The following is a 25503-nucleotide window of genomic DNA, read 5'->3' as shown; positions in this document are numbered from 1 at the left end:
GGCCCCTTTCCTTCCATCTCTCTACCACACCAACTCTCAAGTCATCTATTAGATTCCACTACCATTGCAATCCGTCCTATAACTACTATTGACTCCTCTTGCATGTCTACTCCTTACCAAGATAATCCATCACATTAAATAATTAACCTACAACCCAAACCCAGAGCACATGTAAGTCATCCATTAGATTCCACTACTATTACAACCCGTCCTGTAGCTACTGACCCTCATTCCTCCATTAAACGTGCCATCCGCATCCCACAAAATAGCCTCTCCAGTCTCCTTCGTCAAATCTACCCCTTGTTTTATTCCTTGTTGAAAACTCACGTTTATAAAGAGAAAATTTTAAAATTAAAGAAAGTTCTCATTTACAACATTTGTACAAGATTGGGTCAATCATAGCAAAAAGGTTTTGTTTCTTTTTTTCTTTTTTTTTGTGTAAAAAAAAAAAAAAGATGCTGTAGCACACAAGATGAAAACAACAATTGAAGCATATTTTGTGAAAATATTTAAAGCTGTCTCTCAGGGCTGATGATGCCAGTTATGCCCCAAGAGGTGATTAAAACAGAGTTCTCAATGCAGAAAGTGATTAAGACCAAAAACAGAGTTCTCTCAGTTTTTTTTTTTTTTTATCTCTTTTTTTGTTATTTTTTTACTCCATAAATAAAAGGGTAACGGCCAAACAAAATGAAAGATAACAAACTTAATGTGCTCCTGCAAAAATTTATCAAAAACAAAAGTGAAATGTTTAAACTATCAATTTTGTTATTTATTATTATTAATAAAAATCATCATTTTACATAATAAATTTAAATTAAAATATTTAATTTTATTATTTTTTATTTTAAAATAATTATTTAAATTATGATATAGCATATAAATTTTACTAATAAATATTGAACGAATATTTATTTTAAACTATATTATCATCAAGCAAACTATCTAAGAAAGAAACATGTTTATTATCATCAGTGATACGAGCAGGGGTTCGAGTGCCTGGGGGCATAGCCAAAAAAAAAAAAAAAAAAAACATGTTTATTATCCTTGTGTGGAAAAGAAAGAGTGTATACTACTCTTGCTTTGAAATTTTTGTCAAAGTTGGCAACCGAAAAAAAACACTAATGTATACTAGTTTTACTTTGAAATTTTTGTCAGAGTTGGCAACCGAAATAAACACTCACTTACTGCTCCTCCATACATTCCTAGTCAATCAATACTCCAAAAAGAGACAAAAAAATCAGTCTTTCTTCCTCATCAGTTTATCTTATATTCTTCTGGATTAATTATCACTATCAAAGGGGACTTGATAGGTGAATTAGAAGAAGTACAATTCACTAGCCTTGTTCTATCTTCATCTCTGATATCTATCTCTTGCAATCTCTTCCACTTTAATTTCCATCTAATTATGGCGGAGGTTTTGGTTTCTGTGGTGATGGAACAGTTGGCTTCCATCACAACTGACTTGGCGATGCAACAGCTGAGGCCGGTGAAGGATGTTGATAAAAACATATCCAGTCTCAGAAGAAAGCTCAAGGACATAAAAGCTGTGCTGGAGGACGCCGAAAGGAAGCAACTTAACGATGACGGCGTTAGACATTGGTTGGAGAAGCTCACTGATGTTTCTTACGACATCGATGATGTGCTGGACGAGTGGAGCTCTGAGACTCTCAAATCCGAAATTCAGAAACGTGTGGAAGCAGAAGAAAATGATCCCTATCAAAAAGCAGCTGATAAGAAGAAGGTATGTACTCCATTGACCCCTTCTTGCTTTTGTGTTAACCAACTTAAACGAGTTAGTGTACGCCGAGTTATTGCTCACAGGATCAAAGAGCTTAATGAAACATTAGATGAGATTGCCAAAGAAAAACAACATTATTCATTGGAAACAACAAAAGTTGTTCAAAAGCAGACAAGAGAGGCTGTCTCCCTTGTTGATGAGTCTCAGGTGTATGGTCTGGATGGGCATAAGCGTGCTCTAATAGAAAAGTTGCTCAATGAGAGTAGTGAAGGACCTGATGGTGGTAAATCAATTCCTATTATCATCCCTATTGTGGGGATGGGGGGAATTGGGAAAACCACTCTTGCCCAACTTGCATTCAATGATGCAGAGATCAAAACACACTTCACTAAGCGGATGTGGGCGTGTGTTTCAGACACTTTTGACGAGATTAAAGTTGCCAAAGCAATTATTGAATCTCTCAAAGGTAGTCACCAAAATTTAGAAACACTGGAAGCTTTATTCCAACGTATTCGGGAATCCATCGAGGGAAAGAAGTTCTTTCTTGTCCTAGATGATGTATGGAGCGATGACCATGAAAAATGGGAAAAATATATTCAAGTGCTTAGATTGGGTGCTGTAGGAAGTAGGGTGTTGGTAACAACCAGAAAAAAGGAAGTTACGATAATGATGGGAGCAGCCACCCAAATGATTACCCTGCAACTGCTGTCTGATGAGCATTGTTGGTCAATATTCAGTGGCCTTGCATTCAGGGACAGAAACAGTGAAGAGTACAAAGAATTTGAGAGAGTTGGGAGGCAAATTGCAAAAGAGCTTAGGAAGTTTGATGCGTTCCAAGGTGACTGAAAAGGAGTGGAAGGATGTTCTATCTAGTAGATTCTGGGAGTTAAAAGATGAACAAACCAAAACTTTTGCTCCATTCTTCTTGAGCTATTATGATTTGTCTCCTAGAGAAAGACGTTGCTTCTCTTATTGTTCTGTATTTCCTAAAGATTTTAAGTTTTGGAAGGGTCATTTGATTGAGACGTGGATGTCACAAGGTTATTTAAGTGGTAGTCAAAATCCGGAGGAAGAAGGTGAAAAGTGCTTTGAAATTCTGACCAAGCGGTCTTTCTTTCATGATTTCAGGTTTGGTTATAATGGAAGAATTGTAAGTTGCAAAATGCACGACATATTGCACGACTTTGCCCAATTTTTGACAAGAAACGAATGCTCTGTCATGAGAGTTCAAGTTGATATGGAGGAAAGAGAGCGTCCTGGTGTTGAAAAGGTCCGTCACTCTTGGTTGTCATTGGCACCTAATTTTCCCAAAATTCCCATTTCAATATTTGTTAAAGGTAATCTGCGTTCCCTTTTCATAGATTGTACTTCAGATACTAGTTTAGGTGATGAAAATATGGTGTTCTTTCATCAAGACTTTCGTTATCTGAAACATCTTAGAACACTAGCTTTGAGATCTAGTGGAATAACAAAGGTTCCAGAGCAAATTGGGCAGTTGATACATTTGAGACATCTGTGCATGTATAATAGCATGAATTTGCAAGAATTGGCTGATGAAGTATGTGATTTATGTAATTTACAAACTTTAATACTTCAAGGATGCAGCCGGCTTCAAAGACTACCAGAAGGGATGGGAAAGCTAGTGAATTTGAGACAACTTTACATGCGTGGCTGTTCTGCATTGGTGGGATTGCCGAAAGGAATTGGTGGACTAACTCAACTTCAGACTCTAGACACAATGGTTATACCAAAGAAGAATGAAGCAGCATATTTTTTGAGTCTAGGAGATTTGAAAAGGTTGAACCACCTTCGATTTCAAACGTCTTTTTTTGAAATAAGGAATTGCTGTAATTTGATAAATCCGAGCAGGAGTGAGTTAATGTATTGGGAATGTCTAGTAAACGTATTTCTAGATTTTGGAGGGATTGATAAAAAGGAGGAAATTAGAGACGAAGAAGATGAATTTGGTATACTTGAAGCCTTACAGCCACACCCAAGCTTGAGATATTTACGAATCAAACAATACAAGGGTACCAATTTGTATCCCAAATGGATGATGGGGTTGGATAGGTTGACGGGGCTCGACTTTATAGACTGCAAGCAGTGTGAGAGTTTACCTCCTTTGGGACGCTTACTACCTTCACTCGCAGTGCTTAGGATTGATGGGTTGGATAAAGTGAAAAAGATAGGTGATGAGTTTCTAGGGCTTGGAGTGGAGCAAGTTGAAGCTGTATCATTCCCAAAACTGAAATGGCTTTTCTTTTACAACATGCGGGATTGGGAAGATTGGGAAGGCACTGCAGGCACTAGTCTTCAACCGGGAGTTATGCCGTGTCTCAAAGTCTTAGAAATTGAAAATTGTGGCAATCTCAAATCACTACCACCCTATCTCAAACACACTCCATTGCACATTCTACGTATCAACGCCAGCGGGGTGCTATCACAATCTCTGCAAAACTCAGAAGAGGAGTTTACCAACATTTCTCGAATCACACGCATCTTCGTTGATGGTCAAGAGGTACAATTTTATAAAACTCTCTCTCTCTCTCTCTCTCTCTCTCTATATATATATATATATTTAGGGAAAATTACACTTTCCTACTTTTGTCTTTTCGTAAAAACACTTAAACGCGCCGTTTTGCTGCAGTTGGAAAATAACAGTTAAAAAGAAGACGAGGCTAACAGTGAAGAAGAAGGAGGAGCTGTTCAAGATTTATCGCCACATCCCACGCATCATCATTGATGGTCATGAGGTACAATTTTATGACTCTCTCTCTCTCTCTCTCTCTCTCTCTCTATATATATATATATATATATGTATTATTTAAATTAATTAATGGTTTAATTTGACACATCTTTTTTCTTTGTCATTTTTTATTTTTTTCTTTTTTTTTAAATTAAATAAATAAATAATATAATTACCAACAATTGCTAAAATTGCAAGCGATCAAGATCCGAGTAGAACGTCAGCGATGATGATATTTCATTTGATTTCTAAATCAACTTGCTATATATGGAAATTACGGTACACATCCACTTCTTATAATTCGGTTTAAAAATTGCTATGCCTCCGGTAATCCTCATCTAGTATTTAACTTGTTTTCCTTGGCTAGACAACAACATTGAACCATTAATAAAAGCATTTTCCAACTTGTTCAAGTGCTTATTCCTTTCGACCTATTGTAAGTAGCTGTGATGGTCATAGATTCCATATAATCTGTTATGACACCCTATATCATTTCCATCCAAAACACAAAAACATTAAGCATTCCTATTTACTACTAATTAATTTTATATCATCTCATTCAAAATATAATAATTAATCTTTTATATATATAGTATATGATTTTTATTCCGGTTTTTTGGACAAATTCCTGAACTCTATAGGAAGTTGTCTGCTACACATATATATTGTTTTTCATCCATATGTATCCGTATCCGTATCTGTCTTCACTTTTATAGGTTAACAATAATTTTGTTTTAGCTAGATTTAGTTTATATTTCTTTGTTTTTTTTTTTCATTTTCTCCATCTTTTCTTCTAATTCTGCATCCTGATTTCTTGAGGTTGTAACATGTATTCCAAAAAGAATATTTTCATTCCAAACAGCAAACACAACTGAAGCTTCAATATTTACACAAGAAGAATATTTTTTATTTTCAAGATTTTAAGTCTACATATAGAGTTTTTCTAAGTTATACATTTTTACATATGTATGATTAACCAATAATTTGCTTCACAACCTAGTTCTATAAAGCATATGCCCATCACATGACTTAAGCATCGACCATTGCATTGCAGAATTACTTATTTTTGGTAGATGTTGAATATTTAATGCAGAACTTTGTAACTTTAATGTTCTTGATCTCTACATTTATCATAATTTGATTAATCTATTAATGTTTAGCAAACAAATTATTTTCTATCTTTTGCATTCCTGATTTAGTTATAATTATTCCCAAAACTGAAAAAGCTCTGCTTTTTACAAAATGGTGAACGGAGAAGAATGGTAATTAGGCTATGAACCAAATAAAGCTGGAGAGATGTTTATGCCGTGTATATTTTTGCATTGGTACATAACTTTGCTTTGTCTTATATATTTTTTATTTTTTTTATAATATCCAAAAATAATGCTAATGTTACTAATAAAGGTTCGTTTGGTATAGTTGATGAAAGTAAAGTTTTAGTTTGTAAAGTTTTATATAATAGATCTTTTTGAAAAATACCTTTTATTAAAAAGTTAATAAGTGTTTGGTTGTAAATAAAAAAATTATATTAAATGCTCATTAAACTGTATTAAATGATTATTAGATTTCCATATAAGATAAAAGAGAAGAGCTTTTTTAGAGAAGCTTAAAATTTGGGCTTTTCTAAAATAACTTAAAAAAGCTCATTTTTTGGTCAATAAATACTTATTAACTTTTGGCAAACATCTTTATTTTTTGATAAAAAAGTTTTTAACCTTCTAGTAAAGATTTTGAGCCAAAAAAAAAAAAAAAAAAAAATCCTGTCAAACAGAGCCTAAGTCTACCAAAAAATTTACCAAAAATTGACGTTTTGTAAAATCAATATTTACATAAAGATTAAAAAGTAAATTCTTAAATAAATAAATATAATTTATTATAAACAAATAAAATAATAAAAGCTCATATTTTTTTTTTTTTGGTTGTAAATTAATAATAGCTTTTCTTTTGGTAAAACATCTTTCTACTCCAAGCATTATTCTTGTGATTGTTATAATTATTTTCTCTTTTATTCTTTTGGGCTTAGTGAAAATGATTAGATGTGCCGAATGAATAGGGTTACTCTGTTTTAAATCTAATCTTATTTATTATTTTGCAGGATTTGTATGAGCTCAACCAGTTCATCATTAATCTCTCAAGTGTAACATTGAAAGGACTTGAATATAATAACTTCAATTTTAATTCAATAAATTTGCAATTATTGAATTGTATGTAATCAAATATAATAAAGTAGTTATTTATTTGTAAAATGAAAAGGACTTAAATGTAATGATGTTATTTATATGTTGCTATACTGAATTGCAAGTCTTTATATCTTTTTGTAATTCAAAGCTATATACTTTGTCCTTTTAAGAAAATCCAGTGGTAAAAGTCACTGCTTTTTTTTCTTTTTCTTTTTTTTTTAATTTAAATTTTTTTTTCTTTTTCGAGTAATGATGTGTATGACTCCTCCAGTTTGTTGGCAATAACTTAACAATAATGGAAATTCTGTTTTCCAACATGGACAAGTAAATGCATCTTCAGAAATATGTATTAAATGCTCAACAATCACCAAAAATTTTGTTCACCATAGATAAATTCCCACTAATATATTAACAAAACATGGCCTAGTATTAAAAAAGTAACAAATTATAATCCTCCGGTATGACATAAAACTTAATACATGGAACAGTACTGCCGGTTGATAATTGTTTTAATGTGAATAATTTGATATTAGCCTACCATATTCTGATACGTATTATTTCACGTGGCAAGAGTAATCTATATTTTATAATTGTTTTGATATCATATTTATATCTTAACCCCCATGCATGTTACCATTAATAATGAACAACTTTACTTTGACAAAACATATCGATTCTCAGTACTGTTCAGGGATTCTATTTCTACTCTCGATTTAGACCAGGCCATAAAATAATTACAAAAACAAAGGAAAAGGCTTTTTTCAACAAGAAGAATTTTGCATCCATGTTTCCTGGTTTCCAACCATAAAACGCCTATGTATATAGAACAGTGGCACTCATAATATATCAAGCCGAAGTTTTCCACAATCCACTGATGCGGAAGTTCACGTCTTATGGATAAAAAGTACCAAAAATCCTTCCGGATGAAAATTTGACTCTTCTTTAGTCATTATCATTTAACAAATCAAACCGAAAGAAATAGACCCCAATCACCACTTTACCTTAACTGCATTCCGACAAGTAGGCATCCCATCCCTGAACACGGTATTCTCGAGCTGCCTCTGCAGGGTCTGCAGCCTTTATAATTCCACGGCCGACGATTATAATATCACTTCCTCTATCATAGATGACCTGGAACACCATTTATCTGAGTCAGAAAAGCGACAAAATAGTATTTACAAAACTGCTATTCATGGCCTAAAGAAGCGAACATATTCATCATCCAGCAGTTAAAGACTGCGACCGGTAAAGAAGATTAAGAATTGGTCGTCTTTCCCTCAAAAAAAATTCATTTCAATTTAGAAAAACCTAAAAATCAACAATCATTAATGAAAACAGAGAATAATAACAACAACAACAACAGTAGAATAAATTTTTATCCCATTAGGGGGGAAAAATTGAAACTGACCCCATAGATGATATACAAAACTCCATCATCCATCAAGATACTGTTAGATTTTTTATGGATCTAAATATACATAATAAATTTCATAAATCATAAATTACTAACCTCCAAATGCAGCCATTGATTAATTAGATCTTTAATCCTGCAAAATAGAAACAACGTAAAATAGTGCCTATGGACACACTACTCTCAAACCACTCTCAAATTTCTGAAAACCCTAATCTCCAAAAATACTGTATAGTATCTTATTATCTGCTTGCCCTAGACCCTTTAAATAGTCTCTGCAAGTCAGACTTATCCATTAATTTTGACACACATAAAATAATAATAATTTGATAATATAATTATACTAGGAAAAATATGGATAAGTCATTGGGTTTATAAAGAGAGTTGGTCCTCCAGTCCAATGGGCCAACTGGAGTCTTATAGAGAGTGTGTAACCAAGGGCCATACTACAAAATAATAAAATAAGCCAGTCCCAGTAATGGCATAAATAGGCCCTGTAAGTGAGTAATTGATTATGCCAAGTCCACAAATATTAATTTAATTCAACATTCTCCCACTTGGACTGCATAATCATCATCATATAATCTAAACTCACTTACTATAGAATCTCCCGAACCATAATGCCATTTCATCCAAATATATAGTATATCGACAGGGCACAACAATATACTAGACTAGGCAGTAGAGATTCTCTCAGTAAATCCCCCAAAACATGTTACCATTTCAACTGAGCACTTTGCATGCCATAAACTCAGTATAGGTAGTAGAGATTTACCTAACCATGTGCAATCCCCCAACACACAAAACCATTTCATTTAAGCACATTGCGTATCGACAGGATACAACAATATACCCAAACTAGGTAGTAGGGATTCACCATGGCACCTGTGGATCAACATACACATATACATAGACTAATAGTCTCAATAGGCCTGTAAATACAAGGAGCAATAATATGTGTAATAAATCATCTCATAAATAAATAATGATCCACATACATCAATGTATTAAAATATTCAAAGAAATAAATAATTCTCAACATGGATATTACTACAGAAAACATAACAAACTCCCACTGACCCACAGCAGTCTCAACTGCCTAACAATCCCATACGGGACACATGCTCCTCAAATATGCCTACCGGTAAAGCCTTGGTCAGTGGATCTGCCACCATGCTATAAGTCGGCGTGTGAACAACAGTAATGAGGCCCTCTTCAACTTTCTCCTTTACCACAAAATATTTCACATCAATGTACTTCGCACCAGGAGTACCTTTTAAATTATTGGAGAAAGACACCGCTGCAGTATTATCATAATACATCATAATAGGCCTCTCAATGGAGTCAACCACTCCTAAATCACGGATAAAATTCCATAGCCAAACTGCATGACGGGTAGCCTCATAACGCCACATATTCTGCCTCCATAGTCAAGGATGCTGTCACTGACTGCTTGGCACTCCGCCAAGACACAGCACCTCCTGCCATGATAAATATATAACCAGTGGTAGATTTCTTATCATCCACACAACCTTTATAGTCTGCATCACTATAACCCATTACTTCAAGAGAGTTGGTGCGACGATATGTCAACATATGATCTTTAGTACCCTGAAGATACCTAAAGACCTTCTTAACTGCTTGGTAATGAATAGGACCAGGATTGCTCATAAATCTACCAAGCACACCCACAGCAAAGGCTATATCAGGCCGTGTACAAACTTGAGCATACATCAAACTACCTACTGCTGAAAAATAGCGAACATTCTTCATTGCCATCCTTTCTCTATCATTCTTGGGACACTGATCTTTAGAAAACTTTTCACCTTTCGTAACCGGTACACTTCCAGGAGAACAATTATGCATATCAAATCTCTTAAGAATTCTATCAATATAAGCTCTCTGAGACAATTGCACTACATAATTAGTCCTATCTCGAACAATCTTGATGCCCAAAACAAAATAAGCCTCACCAAGATCTTTCATATCAAAATGGTTGCACAACATCTGCTTTGTCTCAGCTAATAGGTCAGTGTCATTAGTAGCCAAAAGTATGTCATCAACATACAATACCAGAAATATAAAACTGCTCCCACTGACCTTCATATATATGCATCTATCAACAACATTCTCCTTAAAGCCATTTTGGGTGACAATTTCATCAAACTTAAGATACCATTGTCTTGAAGCTTGCTTGAGACCATAAATAGATTTCTTAAGCTTACAAACCAAATTACCATTCTCCGTTTGTTGGAAACCAACTGGTTGAACCATAAATACATCCTCATAAAAATCACCATTCAGAAAGGCAGCTCTAACATCCATCTGATGCAACTCCAGGTCATAATGCACCACAATCGCCATAATGATTCTAAAAGAATCCTTTGTGGATACAGGAGAGAAAGTCTCCGTATAATCAATTCCTTCCTTCTGGCTAAACCCTTTAGCTACAAGTCTAGCCTTATACCTCTCCACTTGACCATTGGAGTCCTTTTTAGTCTTAAAGACCCATTTGCACCCAATAGGCTTGGTACCCTCTGGTAACTCAACCAAATCCCATACTCCATTTGATTCCATGGATTTCATTTCATCTTCCATTGCATCCAACCAAAAATTTGAATTTGAACTGCTTATGGCTTCCTCATAAGTGACTGGATCTGAATCATCACTTATGTCAAACTCATGCTCCTGCAAGTAAACCTCATAGTCATCAGGAATAGCTGATCTCCTAGTCCTTTGAGACCTCCTCAAGGGTACATCAGCATCTGCAATAGCTGGAATATCCTGCTCTTCAACAATGAGTTCATTCTGACCAACTACTGGTTCATCAACTACTAGATCAACAATATCTCTATCAGGAACAACTATACTGGGAATGAAAACACTTTCTTCTCTAAATTGAGAAGATTCCCTTGGACCATTACTATCATCAATCCCAAAATCATCTTCAAAATAAATGGCCCTGTCTGATTCCACGATCCTGGTGGTGTGAGAAGGACAAAAGAATCTTGAACCCCTAGATCCTATACAATAGCCAACAAAATATCCACTAATGGTTTTAGGATCCAACTTCTTAATTTGGGGATTATAAATCCTTACTTCAGCTTTACAACCCCATATTCGAAAATGGTACAAATTAGGCTTTCTTCCTGACTACAACTCAAAAGGTGTCTTAGGAACGGACTTACTTGGAACTTAATTCAAAATATAAGCCGCCGTCCTTAAAGCCTCTCCCCACAAATAATCTGGCAACCTAGAATTTGCTAACATAGACCGCACCATATCCAACAAAGTTCTATTCCTTCTCTCAGCTATGCCATTTTGCTGAGGTGTACCAGGCATCGTATATTGTGCATCAATGCCACACTCACACAAATAAATAGCAAAAGGCCCTGGGTTTCTTCCAGTCTCATCATATCTACCATAAAACTCACCACCTCTATCAGACCTTACAGCTTTTATTTTCTTATTCTTTTGAAGCTCCATCTTTACCTTAAACTCTTTAAAGGCAACTAAAGAATCTGACTTCTCACGAATAAGCTCAACATGTCCATAACGAGAGTAATCGTCAATGAAGGTAATAAAATATCTATAACCACCTAAAGCAGTTGGTGTAAAAGGTCCACATATGTCAGTGTGGATTAACTCCAAAACATCTCCACACCTAGCTAACTTATCCTTTCTTACCTTGGTAGTTAACTTCCCTTTCACACATTTAACACAAGTCAATAGATCAGAGAAATCAAGATTAGGAAGTATCTCATCCTTCACTAACCTTTCCATCATGTGCCTAGAAATATGTTCCAAACGTTTATGCCATAACATTGAGGAATTGTCATTAACTCTTGGGCGTTTGGAAGCAACAATAGAATTAACAAAGAAATTGAGACCATTATTAAATAAATCAAGCTTATATAAATTGCCACATAAAGTTCCAAAACCAACAACTTTACCATCCTTAAATAATTCAACTTTGTTATTTCCAAACAAAAAACTATAACCTTGACTATCCAAAATAGAAATAGATAACAAGTTTCTTCTTATTGAAGGTACATAAGAAACTTCTTGCAACTCCAAAGCATATCCAGTGGCAAGCTTCAACTTGATTGTTCCCATAATGTCCACCTTCACTCTTGAGCTATCTCCCATATAAACATGCTACTCAAGATTGGTTGGGCCCCTTCGGCTTATCATCCCCTGCAATGAATTAGTAATATGAATTGTTGCTCCAGTATCTAACCACCAAGAATTCATAGGCACATCGATAATATTGGTCTCAATCATTAAAATATTACCTTTCTTCTCTTGCTTTCCCTTTAAGGTCCAACAGTCTATCTTCTTGTGCCCAACTTTATTGCAGTATCCACACCTTCCATTGAAGTACTCTTTCCTTTCTCTAATTTGAAAACCACCATCCCTCGGCCCTTTAGGCTTCATACCAGAAAACATCTTCCTATTGGGGTTAAAACCTTGCCCAAGCTTGAAACCTTGTCCTGGCTTGAATCATTATCCCTTCTTTTGGAAAAACTTCTTGGACTTATCTACCTGATGTGAAACCATAGCAATAGACCTAGACTTACTTAATTTAATATCATCCTCTTCCTTGACAAGGATAGTAGTCAATTCTTCCAAACTACAACCTTTTTTCTTAGTATTCAAACTCGACCTTATATTATCAAACTGTGATGGAAGACTCCTCATTATAGAATAGGTCAAGAACTCCTCTCCAATGTCCATCGTAAGATCCTTCAGCTTATTATAATAGGAGGAAAGTAGCATAATATGGTCCCTTACTCCTTTAATACCATCATACTTGGTATTGTTCAATAGGTCCAAATAATGATGCTTCTCATTCATATCAAACTTGATAAACTTCTTTCCTATCTCCTCAAGAAGTCCCTTTGCAGTATCCACTTTAGGAATACTAGCATATATGACCTCATCCATGTAATTCTCCATCATCATCATACAGCACTTATTAGAGTGCTTCCAATCCTCATAAAATTTCTTAGCTGTTACAGTACTCTCATCAGTCAGAATCTCTGGTGGATCTATCTCCAAAGCCAAATCCAATTTCATGAAGGTCAAATTCATAACTAAGGTTTTCTTCCATTTCTGATAATTTATCCCATCCAATTTCATCATGGCAGTCATAGGCATAAGATTTGGGGTGCTAATAGCTGTAAAAATAGTAAACAACAAGACATTCAAAAAATTTAAAACAATTCAATTACTATTTTCCAGCCCCTCAATACAAAAACACAAACATAAATATCGCTTAGGGTCTTTGTAGCACTAAAGATACCCTTACGCGGGCCAGGGACAGTCAATCAAATAACCACAATCAAATGCACTGAACTGAATTACCGACAGGGCAACTCAGAACCTGCAATACATGGCATTTAATTAACTTCCACTGCCATTTCAGGCGTCATACAAAGCAACTAGAACTACCGATAGGGTAGCTTAATTACCCGTATAGACCCTGGTTAATAAGTGGGAGAAAAATAACATATTGGCAATTTCATGAAATAGGCAAATATAAAACATCCCATCCACTATGCCAATATACATTACATTGGTACACATAATGCAGATAAAATAAGTCTCACGACAGGTGAGTACCTAAAATCCCACACTACTATACCAACTAGGCACAAAGCCTCTTTGGGTAAGCTCACACAATCCAATTTTTCAATCACAAATATTTAATTTAATTTAATAAAATTGGAATGTGATAATTAAACAAATAAACAAATAATAAATAAATAAATTGAACAATTGAATCACTAAATTAATTAATAAATAAACAAAAATAAATCAATAAAAATAAATAAGTTTTTTTTTTTTTGCCTGCTGACGTCAGCAAACGACGTGTCGTGCTGACGTCAGCAGTAACCCCAAAACTACACGTCGTTTCTCTCATCTTCTTCAGCCAACCGGGTCTCACCGTTCCGGCCACCGTTTCCGACGATACCGGCTGCGTTAGTTTCGTCTTCCCTTGGGCAACATTTCCCACAAATAAATTTGATTCAAAATCAACCCAAAATAAACATCCAAGCAAGGTTTATATTCGGCCAAAACACAAACAAAAAACCCATGGAAACACAAGAAATTCGAGCAAATTTTAGGCACAATTGATGCTGTTTGTTTCGTGTTTTCTTGGGAAACTTTTCCCCAAATCAATTTGTCCAAAACCCAGAAAATTAGCATGTGAAATTCATGGCCGAAAACCCAGTTTTGTTTTTTTTTTTTTTTTGAACAAGCCCGATATTTACAAATAATGTTTTTTATTTTTTATTTTTTTTATTTTTTAAGAACAAACAAAAACGACCATGAGTATATATATATATCTAGAACACTGATAATAATGGCAAAAACACAGATCAATATTCACATGGCAATAAACTCCAAAAAAATTTACTATGCATATTAACCATGTGCTCTGATACCAATTGTTAGATTTTTTTATGGATCTAAATATACATAATAAATTTCATAAATCATAAATTACTAACCTCCAAATGCAGCCATTGATTAATTAGATCTTTAATCCTGTAAAATAGAAACAACGTAAAATAGTGCCTATGGACACACTACTCTCAAACCACTCTCAAATTTCTGAAAACCCTAATCTCCAAAAATACTGTATAGTATCTTATTATCTGCTTGCCCTAGACCCTTTAAATAGTCTCTGCAAGTCAGACTTATCCATTAATTTTGACACACATAAAATAATAATAATTTGATAATATAATTATACTAGGAAAAATATGGATAAGTCATTGGGTTTATAAAGAGATTTGGTCCTCCAGTCCAATGGGCCAACTGGAGTCTTATAGAGAGTGTGTGACCAAGGACCCTACTACAAAATAATAAAATAAGCCAGTCCCATTAATGGCATAAATAGGCCCTGTAAGTGAGTAATTGATTATGCCAAGTCCACAAATATTAATTTAATTCAACAGATACAACGTCCTCTTTAATGTTTAAATTCTTATCAATGTTAACTCAAAGTAAGCATGTTCACTATCTAAACTCTTGACCATCAATTTCTATGATGTTTCAACTCTCTGTCTTGTTTTACAAAATCATAAGTGGTAAAAGGCTTATACTCTACCAGTTGATCAGTCAATTAATAATAAACTCACTTGTAGTTAGTCCAGTAATAAAACGGAATGAAACTTCTTTCTTTTTCAAACATCAACCAAAAATTTTTCTAGTAAATCATAGGACCCCATCTTCTTTAGGTACAATTTAGTTCAAAACTTAAATCTATCACTGGAAATTGTAAATTCTAAAGGCTTTAGAGTAAAATTTTGCTTATTAAGTGGTATGAATTTTCCTGTACAAATATGAGATGAGCCATGAGACAACTTGAGCATGGAGCCATAGACAACCTTAACAAAACAGGCAAATTGTTAAAGCTTTTAAGCCCCTTAAATTTTTTATGCCTAACAAAGTTGATCAAACTAACAGGAAAAGAAGAAAAGATACATATCTCCCAATATATAGCAAAAAGGAAAAGGTATATAAGTTTAAAGACGATCCTAGAACTTACAGAATGTGGAGTGTTATATTGTTGACCAAGAGCATCGCCACCCTTCACCATTTGAACTCCTGGAGTTGCCTGGATAAAAGCCAGATTTACTGGTGCTCCTGGCCATGATGCTGGATTTACTGAAATGAAGCCAATGACGAAGTCGGAATGATTGTCAGCAATTTTCATTGCTACAGCTGTATAGTCACCTTTAGCAAGGTTACCAGCTCAGTTCATTTCGGCAAGCAGCAACAGGCCCCTACCACGAGGCAAACCCTGCATAAAGCACAAGAGCACCATTATATTTGAGGCTATTTAATTGAAGACCTGACTCCAATTGACAATCATAATAGATATCAGCTCAGACCTTCAATTTCAATCCGTCAACTATCCCAGGACCAGAGATTATGTGAGCATTAATTATATCAGCCCAATCCAATATATGAAAGATACCGCTGCAATCAAAAGAACCAAGAATCCTCAGGCAAAGGCAAAGACAATAACACTAAAATGTAAAAGGCAAAGACAGTAACATAATAAAATTTAATAATAAAATAAGAGCAAAGATAGGAAAGTAAACAAGGGAATCTAAATCGCACCCTTCATACTGCATTGTTATTGTATTACCAATGTCTGCAAACTTACGATCTTCAAAGATTAAGAAATTATATCTGTCTGCAATCTTCAATTAGATAAATGACATATTAGTTATAACTTGGTTGTTAGAATCAACCCAAAAGCTCAAATATTAATCATAATTCGACAAAAGCGATAATAGCTTCAAAATAAGTCAAGTGACACCCATCTTCATGGATGGTAAATGCATGGTTAACAATTTGTTAAAGTCGTTCTACCAAAGAGTGTCAGGTGAAGGACACTTGCGTATATCATTAAAAATGAAACTCAGACAAGTCCAAAGAAGTAAAGAACTGATTTTCCATCTCAATCTAAAGACAGAATTCCCATCAAAAGCAATTAAACGGACCAAGAGGAAAGTTACTTTTCTTTTCTCTGGATAAGTAATGCAAACAGTTTCACCAAAACAAAAGTATATTTACAAAACGGAAACTGAATAAATGTAAAATAAATAAATAAAAATAAAAATTACGAGCGTCTGTAACATCAAAGCAGAACTTCTTCTGGTATCGGAGAACTAAATGAACATCAGCAACCGATATAATAAATATAACAAGAATGACTAACAATCTTTTAACTGGGAAAAGTAGTTAACCCGATCGCAGTTTAGAACCAAAATCTGGGGTGAAATCAGGCAATATATCGACATGGGTTTTTTCAACAGGCAAATCTCAAACCCAACCTGCATATAAGAGTATTATTAGACAGCCTTCATAATTCACTATCTTTGCACATCCATACAAATAATCAAATTCAATGTTTAATTGATCAATGTATTATGCAAAAACTATTGAAGTTAGAATTCTCATTATTGTAGTGTAGCCATATTTATACCCATGAGACTGATTTTTCTCCTTTTATTTTTATTGCACCAACAACCTAAGTTATTGCTCTATGAGATTTTTCAGACAAATCAGAACAAATGCCTGAGCAATCAGTAGTTTAGCTTGCTTTTCCTACTCTCAACGTCAGTTTGTTTGCTTCTTATAAAACGAGACCACCGAGAAATTACAGTGGATTTTTTTGGTGTTTATCTGTCTATTAGCTGGGCCTACCGTATCAGCTTTAATGATGGGATAGGCCTGGCTTACTCAATCATTTATCCACATAACGCTGACTAACTAACAACATGCCAGTGCTATCTACCAAGTATAAAATTCACGTGACATCCTGGAGCACGCGGGGCGTCAGACGACCCTAATCCCATGTGATGTGATTAGTAAATTAATAAAATCCATAAATTTCTAAGTAATGTGCGATGACAAACCACAGCACCATGTGTACTTCCAATTCCAAATATACTTTCCCAGGAAAATTAGAATTTCCCGAGAAAACTCGGGTCGTGAATCTCGTGATTTTGATTATCTCACCCAGCAAAAAGAAAAAAGGAAAAAGTTTGAATTTTTCTCACCTTTTTGGCAATGTCGACCAACTCAGCCGCAGTTCCGACATCGGCAGCCAAACATAGGTTGCTCTTTTTCTCCACCATCACCTCAAACAGCCTCTTCCCAGTCGGATTCTTGGACAGCTTGGCCCCCTCTCTCTCTCTCTCTCTCTCTCCCTCTCTCTCTCTCTATATATATATATATATAGATATATATATAGATACAGTCTGTCTATGGTGCGGACGGTCCTCATGCGGACGATACTATTGGTGACGGTTTTTCATAGTATTGGTGACGATTTTCTAAAAAATCGTCGTTAATACTATGAAAAACCATCACTAATACTGCGGTTCTCGTACGGACCATCTTTACCATAGAATTTTCGTATATAGATATATGCGCTTTATTTAAATTAATTAATGGTTTAGTTTGACACATCTTTTTTATTTTTTTATTTTTTAATTTTTTGTTTTTCCTTTTTAAATTAAATAAATAAATAATTCAATTGCCAACAATTTATGAACTCCGGCAATCAAATGTCCTGCCCCTACCAACCATCTCATGTGAGATCATCATCTGGAAGCAGTTCAACAGGAACTAATACCACGCAGGATAAGAAACAATATGAGAAACAACCAACCAAGCATCGTATTAGGAACGCATTTCGTGACAGCTGAGGAAGAAAAGATCTTGAACACAAGGAAACTGAGAAGTGTAGCTAATTGGTAATACATATTTTGTTATTTAACACTTCGTTTATCAAGCTAAACGCGGAGCCTTTCCCTTTTAGCCTGCGGGAGGTTGTTAACCAAGATAGCAGAAGCCCAAATCGGAATATCTACACGAAGAGGCAAAGCCCAATATAACAACACTAGACTTCTTAACCCAATACTATACCAACTTCAGTAACTATCTAGAAGAAACCTATTTACGTGTAATTCTTAGTCATATTTCCCCAGGCAACTTCCATAAAGCTTCCTTTTATGCATTTTATTATTTTTATCAATTAATGGAAGGATTCCTAGGGCTGTAATATAAGTATATTTCTTAATGGAATGCGCTAAATATCTTTAGCTAGTTTGAAGGCTTTAATCTCTGCTATTTATCTCTTTCAATCTCTCCCACTTTAATTTCCATCGAATTATGGCGGAGGCTTTGGTTTCTGGGGTGCTGCAACAGTTGACTTCCATCACAACTGGCTTGGCAGTGGAAGAGCTGAGGCTGGTAAAGGATGCTAATAAAAACATATCCAATCTCGAAAGAAAGCTCAAAGACATACAAGCTGTGCTGGAGGACGCCGAAAGGAAACAACTGGACGATGCCGGTATTAGACGTTGGTTGGATAAGCTCACTGATGTTTCTTACGACATCGATGATGTGCTGGACGAGTGGGGCACTGAAGCCCTCAGATCCGAAATTCAGAAACGTGTGAAGGCGGAAGAAAATGCTCACTATCAAAAAGCAGCTGATAAGAAGAAGAAGAAGAAGGTATGTCTTCCATTGACCTCTTCTTGCTTTTGTGTCAACCAACTTAAACGAGTTGGTTTTCGTCGAGATATTGCTCACAGAATCAAAGAGCTTAATGAAACATTAGAGGAGATTGCCAAAGAGAGACGTGATTACTCTTTGGACACGACAAAAGTTCAAAAGCATATAAGAGAGACGATCTCCTTTGTTGATGAGTCTCAAGTGTATGGTCTGGATGGGCCTAAGAGTGCTCTAATTGAAAAATTGCTCAATGAGAGTAGTGAAGGGCAGCCTGGTGGTGGTAAATCAGTTCCTGTTGGGGGGAATTGGGAAGACCACTCTTGCCCAACTTGCATTCAATGATGCAGAGATCAAAACACACTTCTCTGAGCGGATGTGGGCATGTGTTTCAAACCCTTTTGACCAGATTAAAGTTGCCAAAGCAATTATTGAATCTCTCAAAGGTAGTCACCAAAATTTAGAAACATTGGAATCTTTATTCCAACGTATTCGGGAATCCATCGAGGGAAAGAAGGTCTTTCTTGTCCTAGATGATATATGGAGTGATGACCATGAAAAATGGGAAAAATTCATACAACTGCTTCGATTGGGTGCTGTAGGAAGTAGAGTGTTGGTAACAACCAGAAAAGTGGAAGTTGCTATGATGATGGGAGCAGCCGCCGAAATGATTACCCTGCAACTGCTGTCTGATGAGTATTGTTGGTCAATATTCAGCGGACTTGCATTCAGGGGAAGAAATAGTTTGGAGTGCAAACAATTAGAGAGAGTTGGGAGGCAAATTGCAAGCAAGTGCAAAGGCTTGCCTCTTGTAGCAAAGAGCTTAGGAAGTTTGATGCGTTCCAAGGTGACTGAGAAGGAGTGGAAGGATGTTCTTTCTAGTAGATTCTGGGAATTGAAAGATGAACAAACCAAAACTTTTGCTCCATTCTTCTTGAGCTATTATGATTTGTCTCCTAGAGAAAGACGTTGCTTCTTTTATTGTTCTATATTTCCTAAAGATTTAATCTTAGATAGAGATGGCTTGATTGCAATGTGGATGTCACAAGGTTATTTAAGTGATAGTCAAAATCCGGAGGAAGAAGGTGAAAAGTGCTTTCAAATTCTAACCATGCGGTTTTTCTTTCAAGATTTTGAGATAGGTTTTGATGGAGGCATTGTAAAATGCAAAATGCACGACATATTGCACGACTTTGCCCAACTTTTGGCAAGAAACGAATGCTCTACCATGAGAGTTGAAGTTGATATGGAGAAAACAAAGCCTATCAGTGTTGAAAAGATCCGTTACTCTACCTTGGTACTGGCACCGAATTTTCCCAAAATTCCTACTTCAATATTTGATCAAAGTAAAGTGCGTTCCCTTTTCATATATTGTGCTTCAGATACTAGTTTAGGTGATGAAAATACGGTGTTCTTTCATCAAAACTTTCGTTATCTGAAACATCTTAGAACACTAGCTTTGACATCTAGTAGAATAACAAAGGTTCCAGAGCAAATTGGGCAGTTGATACATTTGAGATATCTCAACGTGTACAATAGCATGAATTTGCAAGAATTGGCTGATGAAGTATGTGATTTATGTAATTTACAAACTTTAATAATTGAAGGATGCAGCCGGCTTCAAAAACTTCCAGAAGGGATGGGAAAGCTAGTGAATTTGAGACACCTTTACATGGCTGGCTGTTATGCATTGGTGGGATTGCCGAAAGGAATTGGTGGACTAACTCAACTTCGGACGCTAGACACAATGATTATACCAAAGAAGACTGAAGCAGCATATTTTTTGAGTTTAGGAGATTTGAAAAAGTTGGATCACCTTCGATTTCAAAGGTCTTCTTTTGAAATAACTAAGTGCTGTAATTTGATAAATCAGAGTGAGAGTGAGCTAATGTATTGGGAATGTCTGGTATCCCTAAGTCTAGATTTTGGAGTAATTGATGAAGGAGAGGAAATTAGAGACGAAGAAGATGAATTTGAAATTCTTGAAGCCTTACAACCACATTCAAGCTTGAGATACTTAGGAATCACCGAGTATAAGGGTACCAATATGTATCCCAAATGGATGATGGGATTGGATAAGTTGACGGGGCTCCACATTATACACTACAAGCAGTGTGAGAGTTTACCTCCTTTTGGAAGCCTACTACCTTCACTCGAAGAGCTTGTGATTGATGGGTTGGATAAAGTGAAAAAGATAGCTGATGAGTTTCTAGGACTTGGAGTGGACCGAGCTGAAGCTGTATCATTCCCAAAACTGAAACTGCTTCAGTTTTACAACATGCGGGATTGGGAAGATTGGGAAGGCGCTGCAGGCACTAGTCTTCAATCGGGAGTAATGCCGTGTCTCGAAATCTTAAGAATTGGAAATTGTGGCAATCTCAAATCACTACCACCCTTTCTCAAACTCACTCCATTGTACATTCTGCGTATCAATGCCTGCAGGGTGCTCTCACAATCTTTGTAAAACTCAGAAGAGGAGTTTACCAAGATTTCTCACATCCCACACATCATCATTGATGGTCAAGAGGTTAGAAAAATTGCACTTTACCACTTCTTAATTTGTCTTTTCCATAAAACACTTAAACGCACCGTTTTGCTGCAGTTGGAGAATAACTGTGAAGAAGAAGAAGAAGAAGAAGAAGAGACTAACATTGAAGAAGAAGAAGGAGCTGTTCAAGATTTATTGCCACATCCCACGCATCATCATTGATGGTCAAGAGGTACAATTTTATGACTCCCTCCTCCCTCTCTCTCTCTCTCTCTCTCTATATATATATATATATATATATATATAAATATATGTGCTTTATTTAAATTAATAAATGGTTTAATTCGACACATCTTTTTTCTTTGTCATTTTTTATTTTTTTCGTTTTTCCTTTTAAAATTAAATAAATAAATAATACAATTACCAACTATTGCTAAAATTGCAGGCGATCAAGATCCGTGTAGAACGTCAGCGACAATGATATTTCGTTTGATTTCTAAATCAACTTGTCATATATGGAAATTAAGGTACACATCCACTTCTTGTAATTCGGTTTAAAATTGCTATGCCTCCAATAATCCTCATCTGGTTTTTAACTTGTTTTCCTTGGCTAGACAACAATATTGAACCATTAAGAAAAGCTTTTTCCAACTTGGTCAAGTGCTTATTCCTTTCGACCTCTTGTAAGTAACCGTGATGGTCATACATTCCATATAATCTTGTATGACAAGCTATATCATTTTCATCCAAAAATCGAATACATTATGCATTCCTCTTTACTTATAATTATTGGTATATCATTTCATTCAAAATATAATAATTAATCTTATATATATATATATATATATATATTGTATGATTGTTATTCTGGTTTTTTGGACAAACTCCTGAATTCTATAGGAAGTGTTGTTTGCTACAAATATAAGTTGTTTTCCATCCATATGTATCTGTATCTGTTCATTTTTACAGGTTATTAATCATTATTTTTTAACTAGATTTAGTTTATACTTCTCTATTTTTTTCATTTTCTCCATCTTTTCTTCTAATTCTGCTTCCTGCTCTCTTAATGTTGTAACATGTCTTCCAAAAAGAATATTTTCATTCCAAACAGCAAACACAAACGGAAGCTTCAATATTTACCCAAAAAGAATATTTTCCATTTTTCAGATTTTAAGTCTGTAGATAGTGTTTTTCTAAGTTAAATATTTTTACATATGTATGATTAACCAATAATTTTCTTCACAACCTAGTTCTAAATAGCATATGCCCATCACATGACTTAAGCACCAACCATTGCATTGCATTGCAGAATTACTGATTTCCAGTAGATGTTGAATATTTAATGCAGAAGTCTGTAACTTTATTGTTCTCAATATCTACATTTATCATAATTTGATTAATTCATTAATGTTTAACAAACAAATTATTTTTCTAACTTTTGCACTCCTGATTTCATTATAATTATTCCCAAAACTGAAACAGCTCTGCTTTTTACAAAATTGTGAACTAGGAAGAATGGCAATTGAGCTATGAACCAAATGCAAGCTGGAGAGATGTTTATGCTGTGTATATCTATGCATTGTTATGTAACTTTGCTTTGTCTTATATATATTTTATATTTTTTTATAATGTTAAAAAAATAATGCTAAAATACCAATAAGTCTACCAAAAAGTTTATCAAAAACTAATATTTTGTTATTTTATTGGTTGTAAAATCAATATTTTTATAAATATTAAAAAGTGAACATTTGAATAGATAAATATAATTAATCAATAAATAAGATAATAATAGCTCATATCTTTCGTTTTTTTTTTTGGGTAAATTAATAATAGTTTATCTTTTGGTAAAATTTCTTAGTACTCCTAGCATTATCTTGTTATTGTTATAATTATTTTCTCTTTTACTTTTTTGGCTTAGTGAAAGTGATGAGATATGCCCACTGAAAAGGATTACTTTGTTTTAAATCTAATCTTATTTATTATTTTGCAGGATTCGTATGAGCTTAACCAGTTCATCATTAATCTCTCAAGTGTAACACCAAAAGGACTTGAATATAATAACTTCAATTTTAATTCAATAAATTTGCAATTATTGAATTTTATGTAATCAAAACTTTGAATGTAATAAAGTAGTTATTTATTTGTAACACAAAAGGGACTTAAATGTAATGATGTTGCTATTTATATGTAATATGTTGCTATATTGTATTGCAAGTCTTTATATGTTTTTGTAATTCAAAGCTATATATATGTTGCTATATTGAATTGTAAGTCTTTATATTCATTAAGGCCAAAACAAAAGGATATTTGCTCCATCTTCCACAACTGTTGGCCATGCACCCTTGAGTTAGAGTTAGTATTTTACGATGTTTTGGGGTTTGAACATGTTAAATCAAATGGAGGATACAAATATTATATTTTATTTAAGGATAATTTTATATAATTTTTTATATTTATCCTATGAAATTAAAATCTGTTTTAAAAAATGGTAAAAAATTTAGCCATTAAAAAAATTTAAACTTTTTCAAGTAGACCATAAAGGTGAATATAGATATTTTAAACAAGTGTTAAATAATTTTGATATCATTTTTCAATATCACTGTCCACGTACTCATAATTAAAATGGAAAATTTGATGTAAATATGGCCATATCACTAAAACGGCTTTAACTTCATTAGCTCAAGCCTCATGCCTTTTACTCACTGATGTAATGCTTGCTCAACTATCACTTTTTTAATTAATAGACTTTCAACTAAAATACTAAATTTTGATACATCTTTTCAAAAATTATTTAATAAACTTTTTAATTTCTCTTTTTCAAAATGTTTTGGTTATGAGTGCTTTGCATTCCTCAAACCTTACAGGTCAAAAAAAATTTTCCATTCCACTCTGACTCCATGAGAGATATGTACTCTTTAGTTAGAGCTCCTCTTGTAAAGATTACAAATATTTAAGCTTAAGCTGTAAAAATAATCTATACATCCTCAATTATGATCTTTAACGGGTATACTTATCCTTTTGCAGCCATTTGCAGAACCAACCGGGGCCATATTGAAAGAAAGTTATTAACTCACACTAACATACCACTTTCTATCCATCCATGCAGGTACAGCACTTGTGGGTACCACCACTTGAAGGGCACCCCTCTCCCTCTTTTAAGTCTGTCTACTTGCACCCCAACAATAGTTGACTCCTCTTCCACATCTACTTCTTCCCAAAGTAATCCCATCACATGAACCTGCTACACCAACCCAAGCACATCCAAGCCACCCATTGGATTTCACTACTATCACAATCCGTCCTATACCTACTGACCCTCATTCTTCCATTACACGTGCCATCCGCATCCTACAAAACAAAATAGCCTTCCCCAATCTCATTTATCAAATCCAACCCTTGCTTTATTTTACTCGTTGTTGAAAACTCACATTTATAAAGATAAAAATTATAAAATTAAAGAAAGTTCTCGTTTACAACATTTGTACAAGATTGGGTCAATCATAAATGCCTTGCACGGTAAGAGGTTTTGTTTCCTTTTTTTTTTTTTTTTTTTAGTAAAAAGAAGATGTTGTAGCACACAACATGAAACCAACAATTGAAGCATATTTTGTGAAAATATTTAGAGCTGTTTATCAAGGCTTGTGATGCTAGATATGTCCCAAGAAGTGATTATAACAGAGTTCTCAATGCAAAAAGTGATTAAAACTAAAAACAGAGTTCTCTCTGTTTTTTTTTTTTTTAATATATTTTTTTACTGCAAAAATAAAAGGGTAACAGCCAAACAAACTGAAAGGTAACGAACTTTTATTTAATGTGCCCCTACATAATTATTTTTTTCCAGGTCATTATTTATTTATTTTTGAACTTGTGCTGGCTGAAAAATTTGGAGAGTAA

General features: G+C 34.5%; 3 protein-coding genes, 1 long non-coding RNA gene and 1 pseudogene across 8 annotated transcripts in view; 3 read left to right on the top strand and 2 right to left on the bottom strand.

The window, feature by feature from the left end:
* The window catches only part of LOC132804965 (uridine 5'-monophosphate synthase-like), an 83841-nt gene extending 66010 nt beyond the window's left edge, over positions 1-17831 (bottom strand). The window contains exon 1 of the mRNA XM_060819478.1: positions 17663-17831. Within this exon, the coding sequence (XP_060675461.1) occupies positions 17663-17740 (78 nt within the window). The 5' untranslated portion in view covers positions 17741-17831. The remainder of the gene's footprint in view (positions 1-17662) is intronic.
* Positions 1077-6838, top strand: LOC132805154 (putative disease resistance RPP13-like protein 1). Of its 5 annotated transcripts, none has more exons than XR_009640538.1 (3): positions 1077-4256; positions 4386-4491; positions 6580-6838. XR_009640538.1 is itself a non-coding variant. In XM_060820066.1 (3 exons), the coding sequence occupies exons 2-3, from the start codon at positions 2451-2453 to the stop codon at positions 4401-4403; spliced, it is 1824 nt and encodes a 607-aa protein (XP_060676049.1). In that variant the 5' UTR covers positions 1077-1741; positions 1822-2450; the 3' UTR covers positions 4404-6838. The 5 variants fall into 5 exon arrangements, 3 of the variants coding, with proteins under 3 accessions (XP_060676049.1, XP_060676051.1, XP_060676050.1); XR_009640539.1 differs by having other exon boundaries at positions 4386-4763; XM_060820066.1 differs by having other exon boundaries at positions 1077-1741; positions 1822-4256; positions 4386-6838.
* On the bottom strand, positions 7637-16954 carry LOC132804966 (uridine 5'-monophosphate synthase-like; annotated as a pseudogene).
* A 1666-nt stretch (positions 17832-19497) lies between the features above and the next one.
* Positions 19498-21457, top strand: LOC132804975 (putative disease resistance protein RGA3). The gene is made up of 2 exons (XM_060819542.1): positions 19498-21360; positions 21416-21457. Exons 1-2 carry the CDS (start codon positions 19498-19500, stop codon positions 21455-21457), a joined length of 1905 nt encoding a protein of 634 aa, XP_060675525.1.
* Positions 21458-21568: 111 nt separating this feature from the next.
* On the top strand, positions 21569-23826 carry LOC132804913 (uncharacterized). The gene is made up of 2 exons (XR_009640110.1): positions 21569-21841; positions 22055-23826. It is a non-coding gene; the product is annotated as an uncharacterized LOC132804913 (long non-coding RNA).
* Positions 23827-25503: the final 1677 nt, after the last annotated feature.

Source organism: Ziziphus jujuba, chromosome 8 (genome assembly GCF_031755915.1).
Source record: "Ziziphus jujuba cultivar Dongzao chromosome 8, ASM3175591v1".
NCBI lineage: Eukaryota > Viridiplantae > Streptophyta > Magnoliopsida > Rosales > Rhamnaceae > Ziziphus > Ziziphus jujuba.
This window is presented reverse-complemented; position numbering and strand designations above follow the sequence as displayed.